The sequence below is a fragment of the Heptranchias perlo genome, chromosome 1, assembly GCF_035084215.1.
Source record: "Heptranchias perlo isolate sHepPer1 chromosome 1, sHepPer1.hap1, whole genome shotgun sequence".
In the NCBI taxonomy this organism is placed as follows: Eukaryota; Metazoa; Chordata; class Chondrichthyes; order Hexanchiformes; family Hexanchidae; genus Heptranchias; species Heptranchias perlo.
Window position 1 is genome coordinate 73,134,333 of NC_090325.1, and position 15,617 is coordinate 73,149,949.

General features: G+C 42.7%; 1 protein-coding gene across 5 annotated transcripts in view; it reads left to right on the forward strand.

Annotated features, from left to right (window-relative positions):
- Nucleotides 1-15,617, forward strand: part of trappc13 (trafficking protein particle complex subunit 13) — an 87,815-nt gene that overhangs the window by 16,818 nt on the left and 55,380 nt on the right. For all 5 annotated transcript variants that reach the window (XM_067986705.1, XM_067986711.1, XM_067986716.1 and 2 more), the window contains one exon: nt 4,560-4,628. In XM_067986705.1, coding sequence (XP_067842806.1) covers nt 4,560-4,628 — 69 coding nt within the window. The remainder of the gene's footprint in view (nt 1-4,559; nt 4,629-15,617) is intronic.

The following is a 15,617-nucleotide window of genomic DNA, read 5'->3' on the forward strand; positions in this document are numbered from 1 at the left end:
TAAATTTTTATCAGAGGCTAATTGATCTTAAAAGGGATTTGCTTTCCTATTTCCAGAGATTTTTTATTTATTTTAATGATACAAGTGAACAATGTGCTTTCTGCAGTGATGTGCCCATTCATTGATCTCCATACTAGAAATATTTTATGTAAAGATGTTATGTGGGAGCCCCACTGAAGTGGTAAATATGATGGTCAGTATGGTGCTGAGCCATATAGAAATGGAAGGTTAAGTTTGATTTGCTGATTGCTGTTGAGTTAGCTATTCCAACCAGGATGGTGGTCATACTGCTACAATTGGCTTTAGAATCCCTGGGTGTGGGAGGGGGGAAAGAAAGCTATAGCCCCTGCTCCTGATCACTATCCAGTGACTTTGGTGGAAGAGTATGTGTGTATATGGACATTGGTTGAGGACAGGATCAAGCTTGACTATGGCCTCTTCCATAGTTGATTTGACTGTTGACATTCGCTGTGTAAGTTCTTGTTTGAAGAGTTGGTACTTGAGTGACGAACCATAGGGCTGCTGGTGCTGTGGTACTATCGTACAGCATGAGGGCAGAAAATGGAGCCCAGTAGCATTTGAAGGCATTGTAAACACTTCAAATCCTTCAAATTAGAGGTATGATTGCTTCATATTAAGTGTTCAACTCATCAGCAGCAAATGTTCCAGTTTTGTTATCATAATTGACCAGAGCATTAGTAGCTACACCAGTGAAGGTTCTACTTCTCATAGTACTGTGATTAAATGTTTATAGGTATGGGATGGAGAGCAGGGATTTTGATCTCCAGTGACCAGGAATTAACATTTTTGGTCTAAATATCTTTCTTTTAAACAACATTTAGCTTTTAACCACAGTTTTACATTCTCTGGAAATTCTTTGATTTGATATTGAAGATTATAGATTTAGTTTATCTTCACTGCACCCTTTTGCATGTCAAACTATACCCTGACAGTCCCTTTCTGTGGAAGGTACAGGCCAAAAATCAACCACTAAATCTGGCAGCCATAACTAGAAAATCTCAGGTGGCCAGTAAAATGGGTCAGCCTTATGATTGAAGCCTTGAGAACCTCAATGCCATCCCATAGTAAAAAGTGCTTTGTTGGCACAGCAATGTATTTCCATTCTTGGCATTTTTAGCAGGGGAGGGGAAAGGAGATAAACAAAAGATTGAAAAGGAGATGAATACACATGAGAATGAAAACTGTCCAGGTTTTATCTTGCACAGAAGTTGACTTGTATGAAAAATTAGTGTGTGCAAATGCACTGGTAATAAATATTTTAAAAATATACAGTATTTGTCTTTGTTTCTAAATTCAGTTTAATCATGTTGAACAGTTAAATTTCATATATATTCACTTTTTTAATCTGCACTTAACTACTGGAATCATATTACAGAACTTGTAACTTGGATTCTATTTTTAAATTCATTCCTGCCTTAAAACACATGACATGCACAGTTTCTGGCTCAGTAGGCAGGTAGGCAACTTGCTCCCAAGTCTCTGAGCAATAGTGCTTTTGAGTCCACAATGCATCTTGAGGATAAACGAGAGTGGCTGCATTTAGCCTATAATTTATGACCTAATGAAATTGTGTTCCTAGAATCTGCACATTTCAAAGCTGCATTTCTTCCTAGTTTTGTTAGTGGGTTGTTAATAGGAAATTACCTGTTTTTCTGCCATCATTAAGAATTTTGGATCCTATGTGTGTGCCAAAGCAATCTTGGAGGAGGGAGAGATATGATACCTCATCCCTTTTCTCCACATTTGGGAACTCCTTGTTTGAAGGATCTTATGCATACTTGCAAGCTACCACTCCCTTAATTGATTTTTACATATGTCTTATGAAGTCAAAGTGGAGATAATTTTAAAAATGTAATAGAATATACATACTAAAATTTCCACCATTTTGGTTTTACAGGAGGTTTAAGTGCTTGGATGACCTCCATGCACCACACCCCCCTGTTTACTTTAATTGGTGCTGCAACTCCAAATCAAGGCCCTATTTTTTCAAGGTGGGCCTGTGCTTTGCACACATGGGGGCTGATGCCACAATGTTGCTACAGTCACTAATTCTAAATAAGTAAAATTTAACAATTTACACCTATTTACTTGACTTCAGTAACCAGAGGGATGTGGACATTCGCATAGAATAAATCAATTGTTGCACCAATATAGTTATCAATGAACCCAAGCTAGTGTATACAAAGCATTTTTTTAAAATACAGTTTTGTTAGTTATCTTGAAAATACCCTGTTCTAGCTAAGTTGTTCATTCAGTCCAATTAAGCTGCAATTGACTAAGTGACCTACAAGTTTTAACTCGTGTTAATAATTGTTTGCCTTTAAAAGGTCGGTGGATGCAATTTCTCAGTTACTAGTGAATCTCAGTCATTCAGAGGAATCTTTCTCTTGCCTTCTCATCTCCATGTTGGTGCTTCCTCTTGTTTTATCTTTTCTGGTTATCTGTCTTATGCACTATTTTTCTTCTTTTTGTTTTCTCTCCATTTTGGCTGGGTCTTCGCAGGTGAGGTGGGGGATGGTTAGGGAAGATATGGATCTGGCCAGGGTCCTCGGCTGGCGGGATATGATGGGATGCTGGTGGAGGTAAGGACATGGGGCGGGGGGGTGGAATCTAGCCAGGACCGCAGGCTGCTTTTCAGGTCACTGATGTAGAGAGGAACCCAGCCAGTGCTGTAGGTGCTGTCACACTACACCATGGAGGGTGTCCTCGTTGTGAAGACAAGACTTTTATTTTCAAAAGAACTGTGTGGTGGTCACTCCTACCAGTGCTATTGTGGACTAACGTTTCTGTGACGGGGAGGTTGTAGATGTGGCCAAGGATGTTACGTCCTTGCCATCATCCTTCACCACCGAAGCTCCCTGCCAGAAAGGCAAAGTCATAAAATAACATATAGAAATTTGAATAAATGTTTAAACAGGAAGGGGTATGGGGAAAGAGCTGGGAAATGGGATTTGAGTGAACAGCTGCCATTAGAAGAACTCACACTGGCTATCCACAATGGGATGCCCCCTCAATCGCTCTATTTACCATAGCAAGTCCTTTTAATCATCTTAAACCCCTCAATTAGATCACCCCTTAATCTTGTATATTCAAGAGAATACAAGCCTTGTCTATGCAACCTGCCCTCACAATTTAACCCTTTTAGTCCCAGTATCATTCTGGTGAATCTGTGCTGCACCCCCGGTAGATCCTTCTTGAGGTGCAGTGTCCAGAACTGAATGCAGTACTCTTAAATGGGGTCTAACCAGAGCTTTATATAACTGTAACATAACTTCCAGCCCCCTTGAGATCAAGGCCAACATTCCATTCGCCTTTTAAATTATTTTTTGTACCCGTCCACTAGCTTTTAGTGATTTCTGTACTTGGTCCCATAAATCTTTCTGCTCATCCACAGCTTCTAGGTTTTCCATTTAGAAAATACTCTGATCTATCTTTCTTGGGTCCAAAGAGGATGACTCACATTTCCCCACATTGAACTGGTTAAAACTCCAGGAATCCTGTGTAATAAAAATGGAATTTGACTTATTCGTTCACTGTACACTAGTGACCTTGCTTCATCTTCATAGATGAAATGTGCCTCAATGAGAACTGAAAAATCCTACCTACCTTTTCTTTGCCGATCTGTGCCTCAACCCTGGAGGGGGAGGCAATGATCAGTTGGGAAATGATCATTTCACTGTCTACCACATGTTATCAGTACTTTTTGTAAAAAAAATCCTAGCAAGATGGCGGCTGTTGCCCCTATCTGGGGAGTCTAGAACTAGTGGGCATAGTCTCAGGATAAGGGGTCGGCCATTTAGGACCAAGATGCGGAGGAATTTCTTCACTGAGAGGATTGTGAATCTTTGGAATTCTCTACCCCAGAGGGCTGTGGCTGCTCAGTCATTGAGTATATTCAAGGCTAAGATCGCTAGAATTTTGGACACTAAGGGCATCATGGGATATGGGGATAGGGAAGGAAAGAGGAGTTGAGGTAGAAGATCAGCCATGATCTTATTGAATGGTGGAGTAGGCTCAACGGGCCGTATGGCCTCCTGCTTCTGTTTCTAATGTCATAGCTGATTTAAGGGGGCTTACCTCTTGAGATATGAAGGAACCTGTCTAGCCATTTGTGGAGATTTCCAATCGCAGCATATTTATAGTTGACCCGTAGATCAATGTCAAACAGTCAAATAATACTGTGATTTCCTTTAAAATTTCCAGAAAGTTCAGTTTTATAAATGTAAAAAAAATTAATAATTTACAAAAGACTTGCTGTATTAATAGATTTTTGTTGGATAAGGATGTCAAGCGATATGGAGCAAAGGCAGGTAAATGGGGTTGAGGATGTAGATCAGCCAGGCTCGAGAGGCTGAATGGCTTACTCTTGTTCCTATGGTAAATATTTTAACACTGTGGTTAATACCTGGTTAAATGGACTAATTTTCTTTCAGTATTGTAGCTAGTGCTCTTGATTTTGACTAATCTTTTTTTGTTTTTTTTTAACTTGTTCATTTTGACTCTGTGCACCATAATTCTTTCCTTATTTCATATTATAGTGATGAGGTTAACCAAACCAACGTTGTTTACCAATTTGCCAGTGACCTGTGAAGATAGAGACCTTCCAGGTGAGTCAAGCTAATTCTTTAGCATTATAAGGCGATGCAGTACACAATCATTTTAGATAATCAAGAATGTTAACCTGCCAAACTTGAGCATGTCAAAGCACATTTTAAATCTGTGTTAACTGTTTGTCTCTGGAAAGCCAATGATCTGTTGCTAATCTGTGTGCTTTTTTATTCTCATTTCTACTCTTTGATATGCAAGTATTCTGTATGCACAAAATTCTGTTGCCTCCCAGTACTAGAATCTTAGTGATGATTTGTCCCGAGTACAGCAGAAATGGGTCTCTTCATATCAAGCCTATTATACTGGCTTTGCACACGCCTTTTTTAATGCATAAGATAACACTGCGAATGCACATATCACCCAGAGTACATCATGCAACAATGCAGTGTTATTTTGTGGTGCATTTTGGAACTATCCAACACTCTTTAGTTATATACTCACTGGTTCAGCACAAACAGGACAAACATCTGCTTGCTATGTTTTTGGGTTGCTGGTTTGGATTGGTAGTTATTATGGTGATACTGGACTTTCCTAAAGTTGAGCACTACTAGGCTTGTGGTGAATATGGGACTTTGTAAAATCAGAGTAAAAAAAATTGCTTAAAATACAGTAATTTACAACTCCACCCCCCCCCCCCCCCCAAATAAAGTATCTACTCTATCATGATCAAATGCCAATTGCATATTGAAGGGAGGTAGAAAATAAATATGGTTTTTAACCTAGCACTCTTCTAGGTTCATTTTAATTTTTTGTTTCTCAATATGAATACTGAAAACATCTGATAAGAAATTATTTGCATAGGAATCAATCGAGCCTGGTAAAAGGGATTGTCTTTTTATGTATCAATTATAAAAATTGATGAGTGAGTTGCATTCTATTTGAAAATAGAACCATAGAAAAGATACAGCACAGAAGGGGGCCATTCAGCCCATCGTGTCTGCGCCAGCTCAAAGAACAACCAGGTGCCTGTTCTAATCCCACCTTCCAGCACCCGGTCCGTAGCCCTGCAGCTTACAGCACTTTAGGTACAGGCCCAGGTACTAAAAGAGTTGAGGGTCCCTGCCTCTACCACCAATTCGGGCAGCGAATTCCATACACCCACCACCCTCTGGGTAAAGAAGCTTTTCCTCATGTCCCCTCTAATCCTTCCGCCATTCAGCTTAAATCTATGTCCTCTAGTTCTTGAACTCTCCGCTAGGGGAAACAGGTACTTCCTGTCTACTCTATCTGGGCCCCTCACAATTTTGTACACCTCAATCAAGTCACCCCTCAGCCTCCTCTGCTCCAAGGAAATCAACCCCAGCCTATCCAATCTCTCCTCGTAGCTGCAATTTTCAAGCCCTGGCAACATTCTTGTAAATCTTTTCTGCACTCTCCAGAGCAGTTACGTCCTTCCTGTAATGTGGTGACCAGAACTACGCACAATACTCCAGCTGTGGCCTCACCAGTGTTTTATACAGTTCCATCATTACATCCCTGCTTTTGTATTCTATACCTCGGCTAATAACGGAGAGCATTCTGTATGCCTCCTTCACAACCTTATCTACCTGTACTGCCACCTTCAGAGACCTGTGCACGTGCACGTGCACGTGCACTCCAAGGTCTCTCACTTCCTCTACCCCTCAATATATTTCCGTTTACTGCGTATTCTCTTTTACTGTTTGCCCTCCCTAAGTGCATTACCTCACACTTCTCCGGGTTGAACTCCATTTTCCACTTTTCCGCCCACTCCACCAACCCATTGATATCATAATAAGAAATAGAAATAGGAGCAGAAGTAGGCCAATCGGCCCCTCGAGCCTGCTCCGCCATTCAATAAGATCATGGCTGATCTGATCCTAACCTCAAATCTAAATTCATGTCCAATTTCCTGCCCGCTCCCCGTAACCCCTAATTCCCTTTACTTCTCAGAAACTGTCTATTTCTGTTTTAAATTTATTTAATGTAGCTTCCACAGCTTCCTGGGGCAGCAAATTCCATAGACCTACTACCCTCTGAGTGAAGAAGTTTCTCCTCATCTCAGTTTTGAAAGAGCAGCCCCTTATTCTAAGATTATGCCCCCTAGTTCTAGTCATCTTGGAGTCTACAGCTATCGTCTTCACCATCAACTACATGGCCAATTTTTGTGCCGTCTGCAAAGTTGCCAATCATGCCCCCTACATTTGAGTCCAAATCGTTAATATATGCCACAAACAGCAAGGGACCCAACACTGAGCCCTGTGGCCCAGCACTGGAAACAGATTTCCATTCGCAAAGACATCCATCGACTTTTACCCTTTGTTTCCTGTTCCTGAGCCAAGTTTGGATCCAATTTGCCACATTTCCCTGTATCCCATGGGCTTTTACCTTTCTGACCAGTCTGCCATGTGGGACCTTGTCAAATGCCTTACTAAAATCCACGTAGACAACATCCACTGCACTACCTTCATCAATCCTCCTTGTCACTTCCTCAAAGAATTCAATCAGATTTGTAAGGCATTACCTTCCCTGTACAAATCCATGCTGACTATCCCTGATCAACCCATGCCTTTCCAAGTGACAGTTTATCCTATCTCTCAGTGTTGATTTTAATAGTTTGCCCACCACCGAGGTAAGACTGACCGGCCTATAATTGTTCGGCCTTTCCCTCAACGTTTTTAAACAATGGTACTACGTTTGCAATCTTCCAGTCCTCCGGTACCTCCCCTGTATCTAGTGAGGATTGGAAAATGATCCTCAGCATCCGCTATTTCCTCCCTGGCTTCCTTCAATAGCCTAGGAAACAATCCATCCGGCCCTGGTGACTTATCAACTTTCAAGGATTCCAGTCCCTCTAGTACTTCTTCTCTCGTTATGTTTACCTTATCCAATATTTCACACCTCTCCTCTTTAACTACTACATCCGGATCATCCCTTTCCTTTGTGAATACAGAGACAAAATATTCATTTAAAACCCTACCCACATCCTTTGCTTCTGCATACAAGTTACCCTTATCATCCCTGATAGGTCCCACCTTTTCCTTAGCTATCCTCTTGCCCTTAATGTACTGGTAAAACATCTTTGGGTTTTCTTTAATCTTACTAGCTAATATTTTTTCATGCCCTCTATTTGCTTTCCTTATTTCCTTTTTTACCTCATCCCAGTACTTTCTATACTCCTAGGCTTTCTGCAGTATTTAGTTTTCTGTGACAGTCATAAGCTTTCTTTATCTGCTTTATCTTGCCCCATATACTTCTAGACAACCAGGGGGATCTAAATTTGGCAGTGCCACCCTTTTTCTTTGAGGGGACGTGTCTGCATTGTACCTGTAGAATTTCACTTTTTAGTGCCTCCAACTGGCTTGCCACTGATTTTTTTCCTCAAGTAGTTGTGTCCAGTCCACTTCTGCCAAATCACCTCTTAGTTCTGTAAAATTTGCCTTCCCCCAATTTAAAATGTTTACTCCTGATTTAACTCTGTCCTTTTCCATAATAATTCTAAAACTAACGAGTGAATTGTGGTCACTATCCCCAATATGGTCACCCACTGTCACTTCACCCACTTGCCCATCTTCATTTCCCAGGACTAAATCTAGAATTGCATCCCCTCTTGTTGGGCTTGCCACATACTGGCTAAAAAAGTTCTCCTGGACACTGATCAAGAATTTTGCGCCCTCTGTGCCGCTTACACTGTTTGAATCCCAGTTGTATTGAAAATGTATTGAAAACTCCTATGTCAGGCTTTGTGAATGGGAAAATCAATGTTAAGTGTCAACATTTGCATGCCGTACCTGTTAGCTTGTAGGTGGCACTGTTAGGTTTTTCAATGGTTATTGCATAATGTTAGATATTAAAACAGCTCCTAGACAGCAGATTGCGATTACCACCAAAAACTGGTTGTCTGCATGCAGTTGCAGCCTTTGCCACTAAGTGTTTGAGCTTCATTATATGTTGGTCAGCAGCAGTTGTTTTCATATCTTCATGCTCTTCCCTTGGAGAACAGTGTGAAGTAGTGGAAGAATTCACAGGCTGATTAACAGGCTGCGACCTGAGTGCTCCTTCCATGGCTGTAACCATCTTTATACTGGCCATCAGGGTGCTTAGTCTTCTACCGTGGGAGGGTTTTATGGGCTTCCACAACTCATACAATGAGTGGGGGTGGGGGGTCCATCCACTGGACACGAGTCGCCCGCTTGATGTCAACGCAGAATTTGGAGTCTGAGCTGGAGCCGGAGCTCCAGTCTCCGCTTGCTGGGACTGTCTAGAGTGGGGTTTGAATCCTACACCTTGTGACACAGGCGGGAACGCTACCATTAAGCTAAAGGCTCGCTCCACTTAGCCATTGTGGTGACATTGTAACAGTTTCAGGCAGGAGAAGTTGGTCCTTCAAACCACCTATCTACTGTATTCCCTTGGTGCATTTCTAAAAACTCCAAATTCCATTTTTTGACAACGTGCCCAGTTCCTTCTTGAAAACTATTAACAACAACTTGCATTTATATAGCGCCCTTAACATAGTGAAACATCCCAAGGTGCTTTATAGCACACTGAGCCACATAAGGAGATATTGGGACAAGTGAACAAAAGCTTGCTCAAAGTTTTAAGGAGTGTCTTAAAGGATGAGCGGTGGAGAGGTTTAGGGAGGGAATTCCAGAGCTTAGGGCCTAGGCAGCTGAAGGCATGACAGCCAATGGTGGAGCGATGAAAGTTGGGGATGCACAGGAGGCCAGAATTGGTAGAGTACGGAGATTTCGGAGGGTTGTAGGGCTAGAGGAGGTTACAGAGAGGGAGGGGTGAAGTCGTGGAGGGATTTGAAAACAAGGATGATATTTTTAAAATGGAGGTGTTGCCAGACCAGAAGCCAATGTAGGTCAACAAGCACAAGCACAAGGGTGATGGGTGAATGGGACTTAATGCAAATTAGGATACGGGCAGCAAAGTTTTGGATGAGCGCAAGTTAACGGAAGGTGTAAGATGGGAGACCGGCCAGGAGAGTGTTGGAGTACTTGAGTCTAGAGGTAATGAAATCATGGATGAGGGTTTCAGCAGCAGATGAACTGAGGCAGGGGTGGAGATGGCCGATGTTACGGAGGTTGAAGTAAGCAGTCTTGGTGGTGGAGCGGATATGGGGTCAGAAGCTCATCTCCGTCAAATAGGACGCTAAGGCTGCGAACCGTCTGGATCAGCCTCAGACAGTAGCCAGGGAGAGGGATTGAGTCAGTGGCTAGGGAATGAAGCTTGTGGCGGGGACCGAAGACAATGGCTTTGGTCTTCACAATATTTAGTTGGAGGAAATTTCTGCTCATCCTGTCTGACAAGCGGCGTGACAAATCAGAGGCAGTGGAGAGTTTGAGAGAGGTGGTGGTGAGCTATAGCTGGGTGTAGTCAGTGTACATGTGGAACCTGACGTGTGTTTTTGGATAATGTCGCTGAGGAACAGCGTGTAGATAAGAAATAGGGGGCCAAGTATAATTCCTTGGGGGACTCCAGAGGTAACAGTGCAGCAGCGGGAAGAGAAGCCATTGCAGGTGATTCATAGAAAATAGGAGCAAGAGTAGGCCATTCGGCGCTTCGGGCCTGCTCTGCCATTCAAAATGATCATGGCTGATCATCTAACTCAGTACCCTGTTCCCGCTTTTTCCCCATATCCCTTGATCCCTTTAGCATTAAGAAATATATCTATCTCCTTCTTGAATATATTTAATGACTTGGCCTCCGCTGCCTTCTGTGGTAGAGAATTCCACAGGTTCGTCACCCTCTTAGTGAAGAAATTTCTCCTCATCTCAGTTCTAAATGGCCTATCCCATATCCTGAGACTGTGACCCCTGGTTATGGATTCCCCATCCATCGGGAAAATCCTCCCTGCGTCTATTCTGTCTAGTCATAGGAACAGGAGTAGGCCATTCACCCCTCATGCCTGCTCCGCCATTTGATAAGATCATGGCTGATCTGTGATCTAACTCCATATACCCGCCTTTGGCCCATATCCCTTAATACCTTTGGTTGCCAAAAAGCTATCTATCTCAGATTTAAATTTAGCAATTGAGCTAGTATCAATTGCTGTTTGCGGAAGAGAGTTCCAAACTTCTACCACCCTTTGTGCAGAAATGTTTTCTAATCTCGCTCCTGAAAGGTCTGGCTCTAATTTTGAGACTGTGCCCCCTACTCTGAGAATCCCCAACCAGCGGAAATAGTTTCTCTCTATCCACCCTATCTGTTCCCCTTAATATCTTATAAACTTCGATCAGATCACCCCTTAACCTTCGAAACTCCAGAGAATACAACCCCAAATTGTGTAATCTCTCCTCGTAACTTAACCCTTTAAGTCCGGGTATCATTCTAGTAAACCTACGCTGCACTCCTTCCGAAGGTGTGGTACCCAGAGCTGCTCACAGTACTCCAGGTGCGGTCTAACCAGGGTTTTGTAGAGCTGTAGCATAACTTCTGCCCCCTGTACTTGAGTCCTCTAGATATAAAGGCCAGCATTCCATTAGGCTCAGTGATTATTTTCTGCACCTGTTCATGACATTTCAATGATCAATGTACCTGAACCCCTAGGTCCTTTTGGACATCCACTGTTTTTAACTTTTTACCATTTAGAAAGTACCCTGGTCCATACTTTTTTGATCCAAAGTGGATGACCTCACATTTGTTTACATTGAATTCCATTTGCCACAGTTTTGCCCATTCACCTAATCTATCAATATCGCTTTGTAATTTTATGTTCTCATCTACACTGCTTACAATGTCACCAATCTTTGTGTCATCGGCAAACTTCGATATGAGACTTTCTATGCCTTCATCTAAGTCGTTAATAAATATTGTGAATAATTGAGGCCCCAAGACAGATCCCTGCGGGACTCCATTAGTCACATCCTGCCAATGTGAGTACCTACCCATTATCCCTGCTCTATGTCGCCTTTCGCTCAGCCAACTTCCTCGTTTTTTTTCCCCTCTATTCCATGGGCTTCTATCTTAGCTAACAGTCTCTTATGTGGGACCTGATCAAATGCCTTCTGGAAGTCCATATAAATAACATCCATTGACATTCCCCTGTCCACTACTTTAGTCACCGCTTCAAAAAATTCAATCCGGTTTGTCAGGCACAACCTACCTTTCACAAATCCATGCTCGCACTCTCTGATTAACTGAAAATTCTCGAGGTGTTCAGTCAAACATCCTTAATTTTAGACTCCAGCAATTTCGCCATGGCAGATGTTAGGCTAACTGGTCGATAATTCCCTGGTTTCCCTCTCCTTTCTTAAGAAGCGGAGTGACGTGCAATTTTCCAATCCAGAGGGACAGTTCCTGAATCTGGAGAACTTTGAAAGATTATAGTTAGGGCATCTGCAATGTGCTCACCTACTTCCTTTAAAACCCTGGGATGGAAACCATCTGGTCCTGGGGATTTGTTACTCTTTAGTGCTATTATTTTCTTCATTACTGTTGCTTTACTTATGTTAATTTTATCGAGTCCCTGTTCCCGATTCAATATTAGTTTTCTTGGGATTTCTGGCATGCTATCCTCTTTTTCTACTGTGAATACTGATGCAAAGTAATCGTTTAACATGTCTGCCATTTCCCCATTGTCAATGACAATATCCCCACTTTCAGTTTTTAAGGGGCCAACACTGCTCCTGACCACCCTCTTTTTCCTAATGTAAGTATAAAAGTTCTTCGTATTGGTTTTGATATCCCTTGCAAGTTTCTTTTCATACTCTCTTTTTGTAGCTCTTACTATCTGTTTTGTGACCCTTTGTTGATCTTTGTATCTGTGCCATTTTTTGCCTTTTTTTTGTATGCCCTTTCCTTAGGTCTTATATTGTGCCTTACCTCTTTAGTTGTCCATGGCTTTTTTTTTGGCAAGTAGAGTTCTTGCCCCTCAGGGGTATAAACCTATTCTGTATCATGTTAAATGTTTCTTTAAACATTTCCCACTGATCATCAGTCATTTTACCCATTAACAGATTGCCCAGTTTACTGGACAGTCTCTGTCTCATCCCATTGAAGTTGGCCTTACCCAAGTCTAGAATCTTAGCAGCTGACTCACTTTTTTCCCTTTCAACCACTACATTGAACTCTATCATGTTATGATCACTATTGGATAGATCTTCGCGTACAGTTAAGCCGTTAACTAAATCTGGTTCATTACTCATTAATAAATCTAGTATGGCTTGCCCCCTTGTTGCCTCCAGGACATACTGCTGCAGAAAACTATCCCGGATACACTCAAGAAATTCACTACCTTTCTGACAGTTGCTAGTCTGCTTTTCCCAATCTATGTGAAGGTTAAAGTCCCCCATTAAGACCACTATGCCTTTCTTACATGCTTGTCTAATCTCTGCATTTATACAATCTAGCACTTCAGAGCTGCTGCCAGGGGTCCTATGCACAACTCCCACTATAGTCTTAGATCCTTTCCTATTTCTCAATTCAACCCATAAGGTCTCTGTTGGCTGCTTACCTCTCATTATATCCTCCTTTATCATTGAATTGATTTAATCTCTAATCACTAAGGCTACTCCTCCCCCTCTTCCATTTTCCCTGTCTCTCCTGTAGACCTTATAACCCGGTATATTTAGTTCCCAATCCTGACCATCCTGCAGCCATGTCTCAGTGATAGCTATCATGTCATACCCTCCAATTTGAATTTGAACCTGTAGTTCATTTAATTTATTCCTTATATTCCATGTATTTGTATATAGCACTCTTAGTTGGGCCACAAACCCTAGCCTGACCTTCAGCTTTGATGCTGGGATAATCGCTTTACGCCTTCTAGTTTTCACTTTATCTGTAGTGTCTAAAGTACACTTTCTTTCTGCTGCTGTACGCTTTTCCCTTTCACTTGTTCTTCAACAACTGTTTGTACTATTTGTATTGTAAATTTCCCCTCTCTTGCTCTCAACTTGACTCCCTTCTGACTCCCCGCTCAGGTTCCTATCCCCCTGTCACTCTAGTTTAAACCTTCCCCAACAGCACTAGCAAACACCCTGTTAGAATTTTATATGTTTCAATGAGATCACCTCTCATTCTTCTAAACTCTAGTGAATATAGGCCTAGTCGACCCAATCTCTCCTCATACGTCAGTCCTGCCATCCCAGGAATCAGTCTGGTAAACCTTTCTTGCACTCCCTCCATGGCAAGGACATCCTTCCTCAGATAAGGAGACCAAAACTGCGCACACTACTCCAGATGTGGCCTCACCAAGGCCCTGTACAACTGCAGTAAGACATCCCTGTTCCTGTACTCACATCCTCTTGCAATGAACGCCAACGTACCATTCGCCTTCCTAACTGCTTGCTGCACCTGAATGCTCGCTTTCAGCGAATGGTGTACAAGGACACCCAGGTCTCGTTGCACCTCCCCTTTTCCCAATCTATCACCATTCAGATAATCTGTCTTTCTGTTTTTACAACCAAAGTGGATAACGCCACGTTTATCCACGTTATACTGCATCTCCCACGCTCTTGCCCACTCACCCAACTTGTCTAAATCACATTGGCTATGGATAAATAAGAATGGAATCAGGCGAGGGCTATCCCACCCTGCTGGACGACGGAGGAGAGGCGTTTGAGGAGGATGGTATGATCAACCTTGATCAAAGGCTGCAGACAGGTTGAGAAAGATTCGGAGGAAAAGATTTACTAGGATGCTACCGGGACTTGATGGTTTGACTTATAGGGAGAGGTTGGATAGACTGGGACTTTTTCCCTGGAGAGTAGGAGGTTAAGGGGTGATCTTATAGAAGTCTATAAAATAATGAGGGGCATAGATAAGGCAGATAGTCAAAATCTTTTCCCAAAGGTAGGGGAGTCTATAACGAGGGGGCATAGATTTAAGGTGAGAGGGGAGAGATACAAAAGGGTCCAGAGGGGCAATTTTTTCACTCAAAGGGTGGTGAGTGTCTGGAACGAGCTGCCAGAGGCAGTAGTAGAGGCGGGTACAATTTTGTCTTTTAAAAAGCATTTGGACAGTTACATGGGTAAGATGGGTATAGAGGGATATGGGCCAAGTGCAGGCAATTGGGACTAGCTTAGTGGTATAAACTGGGCGACATGGACATGTTGGGCCGAAGGGCCTGTTTCCATGTTGTAAACTTCTATGATTCTATAAGTTTAGCATGGTCACAGTCACATAAGATGTCATTTGTGACTTTGATAAGGGCCTTTTCAGTACTGTGGCAGAGGCAGAATCCGGATTGAAGTGGTTCAAACATTGAGTTGCAGGAAAGATGGGCACGGATTTGGGACACTTTCAAGGACATTGGAGAGGAAAGGGAGATTGGAGATGGGGTGGTAGTTTGTAGGGATTGAGGGGTCAAAAGTGGGTTTTTGAGGAGGGGGATATTGACGGCAGATTTATAGGGGAGGGGGACAGTACCTAAGACGAGAGAACCAGTAACAATATCAGCTAACATGGGGGCCAGGAAGGGAAATTGGGTGATCGACAGTTAGATGGGAATAGGTCGAGGGAGCTGAAGGTGGGTCTCATAGACAAGATGAGCTCGGAGAGGGCGTGAGGTGAGATAGGAGAGAAACTAAAGATGCAAGTTCAGGACTAGAGCAGGGGGTTTCTTGTTCCACCGCCCGAGACAGTAGAGAAAGTGTCATGGTGTTGAAGAAAATTAAAAACGATTAATTTCAACCTCTCACAGCTGTTCTGTATGCCATCTCAGCACCACTCAGATGACCACCTCATCTGCACAACACCCTTTCTCTACCAATCTGATTGGCCTGTGATCCTAAGCTTTCTTTAATCCATCGCCTCTACAACAATCAAGACCCAGAAGCTCCTTTTGTGGTCTGGAAACAGGAATTCCCAGTCCTAACTGCTGATAACTGTCCCCCCTGCCTGATCTTTGTGCTGACAGCACACCCATCTGAGCCGTTTTTCAGTATTCATTGTTTTGGCTGTTTTTACAGCCATACCCTCTGCAAAGCCTGCCCCTCCCTCAACCTTAAGCCATTTTCCCCTCCTTTCCCCCCCCCCCCCCCCCCAAAAAAAAATTATTCTTCCTTCCCCACAACTGT